This window comes from Scomber japonicus, unplaced genomic scaffold (genome assembly GCF_027409825.1).
Source record: "Scomber japonicus isolate fScoJap1 unplaced genomic scaffold, fScoJap1.pri scaffold_443, whole genome shotgun sequence".
NCBI lineage: Eukaryota > Metazoa > Chordata > Actinopteri > Scombriformes > Scombridae > Scomber > Scomber japonicus.
The window spans coordinates 7501-12133 of NW_026518519.1; the positions used below are offsets into that span (position 1 = coordinate 7501).

Genomic DNA, 4633 nt, shown 5'->3' on the forward strand with positions numbered 1-4633 from the left:
TCTTCCTTGGTCCCCTCCCTTGCTTCATTGTTCCTCCCTCCCTCCCTCCCTCCCGCCCTTACTTCCTTCCTTCCTTCCTTCCTCCCTCCATTCCTTCCCTCTTCTTTCCTCCCTTCCTTCTTTCTTCCTTCCTCCCTTCCTTCCTTCTTACTCCCCCCCCTCCCTTTCTTCTCCCTTCCTCCTTTCCTTCCATCTTCCTCCCTTCCATCCTTCCTTCCTCCCTCCCTGCCTTCCTTCCCTCTTCCTTCCTTCCTCCCTCCCTCCCTTCCTTCTCTCCTCCCTCCCTTCCTTCCTTCCAGGACAACAGGAGGGTTAATGACATTAACAGAGACTATCCAGCCTGTTTAAACCCCTCAGAGGTAATCCTGAAAGACAAACACAGACTGCTCACTAATGATGACATCATTTTCTTACAGCTCACTAATGATGACATCATTTTCTTACAGCTCACTAATGATGACATCAGGTATCCAGATGGCGTCGGATGACAGGGAGATCTCATTGATGCCGTCGAACTCCTCGGGATCCCAAACCAGGAACTCATCAGTCCACACCTAAAGAGACAAACAGGAGGAAACTAAAGTCTTTTATAGAAAGGAAAACAATCTTCTTTTCTTTATATAATGATTAACAAACACTGAAGGCAATAAAGAGTCACCTACCTGTCTGTACCAGATACTTGTAGTAATGCTCTGAGTCTTTCCATCCTGGGAGAAAGGAGAACGTCTTAAAGATAGTTTTTAATTATATTAATGTCACTGTGGGGAGTCAACAAATAAATACTTTAACCCTTACATCTGATTCAGGGTCAAATTTAACCCATTTTCATTTGACAGTTTTAAAATCACCCCACATGTTCTTTTACCCTGAGATCTGATGACTTAAAGGTACCCAAAATCTTCAAAAATTAAACTATTTTAATCCTTACATAATGTCCAGGGTCTAATTTAACCCATCTTTACTTTTTAGAGCTGAAAAAACACCCTAAATGTAATAAGGAAGGAAGGAAGAAAGGATGGAAGTGGGAAAGGAAGAAGGAAGGAAAGAAGTAAGGAAGGAAGGAAGGAAGGAAGGAATTATGGAAGGATGGAAGGATGGAAGGGGGAAAGGAAGAAGGAAGCAAAGGAGTAAGCAGGGAAAGAAGGAAGAAAGGAAGGAAGGAAGGAAGGAAGGAAGGAAGGCAATAAGGAGGAAAAGAGGAAGGACGTAAGGACGTAAGGAATGAAGGAAGGGAGGAATGAAGGAAGGAAGGAAGGAAGGAAGGAAGGAAGGGAGGAAGGGAGGAAAGGAGTAAGGAGAGAAGGAAGGAAAGGAGTAAGGAGGAAAAGAGGAAGGAAGTAAGGAAGGAAGGAAAGACGGAGGGAAGGAAAGGAGGAAGGAGGAAGTAAGGAAGGAAGTATGGAAGGAGGAGAAGAACGAAGGATAGAATAAAGAAAAAGGAAGGAAGGGAGGAAAGAAGGAAGGCGGGAAGGTAGGAAGGAAGGAAGGAAGGGAGGAAGGAAAGAAGGAACAGTCAAAACAAACGGGGTCAATTTGACCCGGGAAGACGACACGAAGGCTGCACGGTAATCTGCCAAAAACACAACGTTTAAAAAATGCTTCTTCTCTTCACATTAATATCAAATCTCTTCTTTAAAGGAAAATACTAATACTAATACTAATTGAAGCAGCAGAGAGTGTTTAAACGTTACGTACCACATCGAGGACAGACTGCAGTATGAAGTCGATGTGGATGGTGGTGGGACTGGTCCAGTTGTGAACGGGTCGAACCCCACAGTCGTATTTCCTCAGCAGAGTTCTGGTCAGCTGGTTCAGAGCTGATCTCTTCGGCTTCACCGGCGAACATTCAGCCACAAGGACTAAAACACAGGAAGTGATTAACAGCTGCTCATCAATGTGTGTTCATTAATTACTGTTCCTTCTTTCCTCCCTTCCTTCCTTCTCTCTTTTTTTCCTTCCTCTCTCTTTCCTCCTTTCCTTCCTCCCTCCCTCCTACCTTCTTTCCTTCCCTCCCTCCTTCCTTCCTTCCCTCCTTCTTTCCCTCCCTCATTCCTTCCTTCCTCCCTCCTTCTTTCCTTCCCTCCTTCCTTCTTCCCTCGTTCTTTCTTTCTTTCCTCCCTCCCTCATTCCTTCCTTCCTTCCTCCTTTCCTCCCTCCCTCCTTCTCTCTCTTTCTTCCCCCCTTCCTTCTTTCCTCTTTGCTCTGTCCTTCGCTTCCTTCTTTTTCCTTTATCCCTCCCTCCCTCCTTCTTTCCCTCCTAACTCCTTCCTTTCCTCCCTCCCTCCCGCCTTCTCTCTTTCCTCCCCCCTACCTTCTGCCCTTCCTTCCTCTTTTCCTTTATCCCTCCCTCCCTCACACATTTTATGCCTCCAAACATGAATAACATCACATTTATATTTTATATAAAGCTGCCAGTATAATATAAGTTAAAACATTATATATGTTCAACTCCAAAACTCCACAACTTTTATACAATAATATACATTTATTTGCTTATATGATTTTAAATAGTCCAAAAGGACATTAAAAACATTTTCTTTACAAATAAAATCATTTTTGATTATGTTTAAGTGTCACATTAAATTTTAGGCTTTGGTTTAAAAATTGACAATTAAACTACTAAATCTGTAAGAGAGTGGCACACTGGACTAATTTAAGTAAAACAAGGTTAAAAATAAATTTAATTTAATTTTTTTTTAAAAGCAGTGAGTATTATAAAACTGTCACTGTAAAACACCATAAAAATTATTCTATATGAAAACTCTGCAATAACTTAATTGAGAATTTTATATGTTATATGTTTCTAATTTACAAATAAAAGAAATAATCCATCTTTTTTTTCAGAAATAAATGGAAATAAATGCATTTTTCTGATCTTGTCTTGTAGCCAAATGAAGCATCTTACCTGAGAATAACAGCATTAGCCAAATGAGAGACATCAACCTTCCAGATTACAGGTGTCAGATCCAAAAAATGATATATATATATATATATAAATATAAATATAAATATAAATATAAATATCCAGAGTTTGATGAAATAAGTTGAGGAGTAGCAGTGCAGCGTGTAGGGGAAGAACAATGAGCAGGGTTGTGCCGACATTTTGGTTGCACTGATATTGATTTTCCGCCTCTCGAGTAAGGTGATACATATAATAATGAAACACACCAGAGAGGAAACTCCCCGAGGGTTAGTTTAGTGAGAGTTCATTGCTTCATTACACAGGATCACGCTCACAGGTTAGTGAAAATGTTTGGGGTTGTTTGCTTTTTTTTTTTTTTTAACATGAAAGAGAGTCTGTTGTTCAAAAACTCTTAAAACTGCTAGTTTCTTATCAAAAAAGGAAAGGAGGGAGGGAGGAAGGATGGAAGGGAGGGAGGGAGGAAGAAGGAAGGAAAGGAAGGGAGGAAGGATGGAAGGGAGGAAGGAAGGAAGGAAGGAAAAGAGGGAGGGAGGAAGGTTAGAAGGGAGGAAGGAGGAAGGAAGGATGGAAGGACGGTAGGAGGGAAGGAAGGAAGAAGGAAGGAAGGAAGGAAGGAAAAGAGGGAGAGAGGAAGGATGGAAGGGAGGAAGAAGGAAAGGAGGGAGGGAGGAAGGATGCAAGGGAGGAAGAAGGAAGGAAAGGAAGTGAGGGAGGAAGAATGGAAGGGAGGAAGGAGGAAGGAAAGGAAGGAAGGAAGGAAAGGAGGGAGGGAGGGAGGGAGGGAGGAAGAAAGAAGGAGGGAGGAAGGAAGGAAGGAAGGTAGGAAAGAAGGAAGGAGGGAGGAAGGATGGAAGGGAGGAAGAAAGAAGGATGGAGGGAGGAAAGAAGGAAGGAGAGAACAGTCAAAACAGACGGGTCAATTTGACCCGGGAGGACGACAGGAAGGTTAAGGACAATGTGTTTTAAAAAAAAATGTCATTATTGTAATTGTAATTTTTTTTTCATTCAAATCTTCATTTTCACTGTTTCAAAATGTTCTTTTCGGTTTCAAATGTCAGACTTTTGACTTTTTTGCACCAAATATCTTCATTTTATATTCTAAAATCTACATGAACTAATGAATACATTTTCAAATGAGAGATAAATGTTGCTTTATAAGAAAAGCACCTAAACTTCAATTCAATAGGAAATTAGAAAAGTATTCAAATGTAATAAGTTACATTACTTTGATTAAGTAATTGTAATAGTTACAGTACTTATTAAAGTTTAAATAGGGTAACTACTAGTAATCTGTAATCTATTACATTTCCAAAGTTATTTTCTTTCCCAATCTTGAACTTTATTATTTTACTTCCTGTATGTTCCCCTCGACAATAAAGGTCGTAAAACATTAAATAACTTTAATTACGTTTTTTTTTAAAGTCATTAAATCACTTTACAACCTGTAGAGACACACTGCAAGTCTTTTAGGTAAAGAATTGAAACTATTTAAATTTGTCACACCAACCGGAAGCTCCCCAGTAAGCGCCTCTGTTATGTTCAGTCATTCATGTGCACGCGCGTGTCTTGACAGGTGAGCGCGCACAGCTGGCTGTTCGCTCTCGGCTTTTGACAGATGGAGTTGGTTTGAGTCTGGCAGAGGGCTGAAATCTTAAAAAACACAGCAAAGGAATTCAAAGTTTTCTTTTTGGAGTTTTTTTTCTATCTGCA

At 40.5% G+C, this 4633-nt stretch overlaps 1 protein-coding gene across 1 annotated transcript in view; it reads right to left on the minus strand.

The window, feature by feature from the left end:
- htr3b (5-hydroxytryptamine (serotonin) receptor 3B) overlaps positions 1-2921 on the minus strand; it is a gene marked incomplete at its 3' end in the record, with an annotated part of 9474 nt that extends 6553 nt beyond the window's left edge. Inside the window, exons 1-4 of the mRNA XM_053314868.1 lie at positions 2906-2921; positions 1696-1859; positions 663-707; positions 445-554 (exon numbers count right to left, since the gene is read on the minus strand). Coding sequence (XP_053170843.1) covers positions 445-554; positions 663-707; positions 1696-1859; positions 2906-2921 — 335 coding nt within the window. The remainder of the gene's footprint in view (positions 1-444; positions 555-662; positions 708-1695; positions 1860-2905) is intronic.
- Between the last annotated feature and the right edge of the window lie 1712 nt (positions 2922-4633).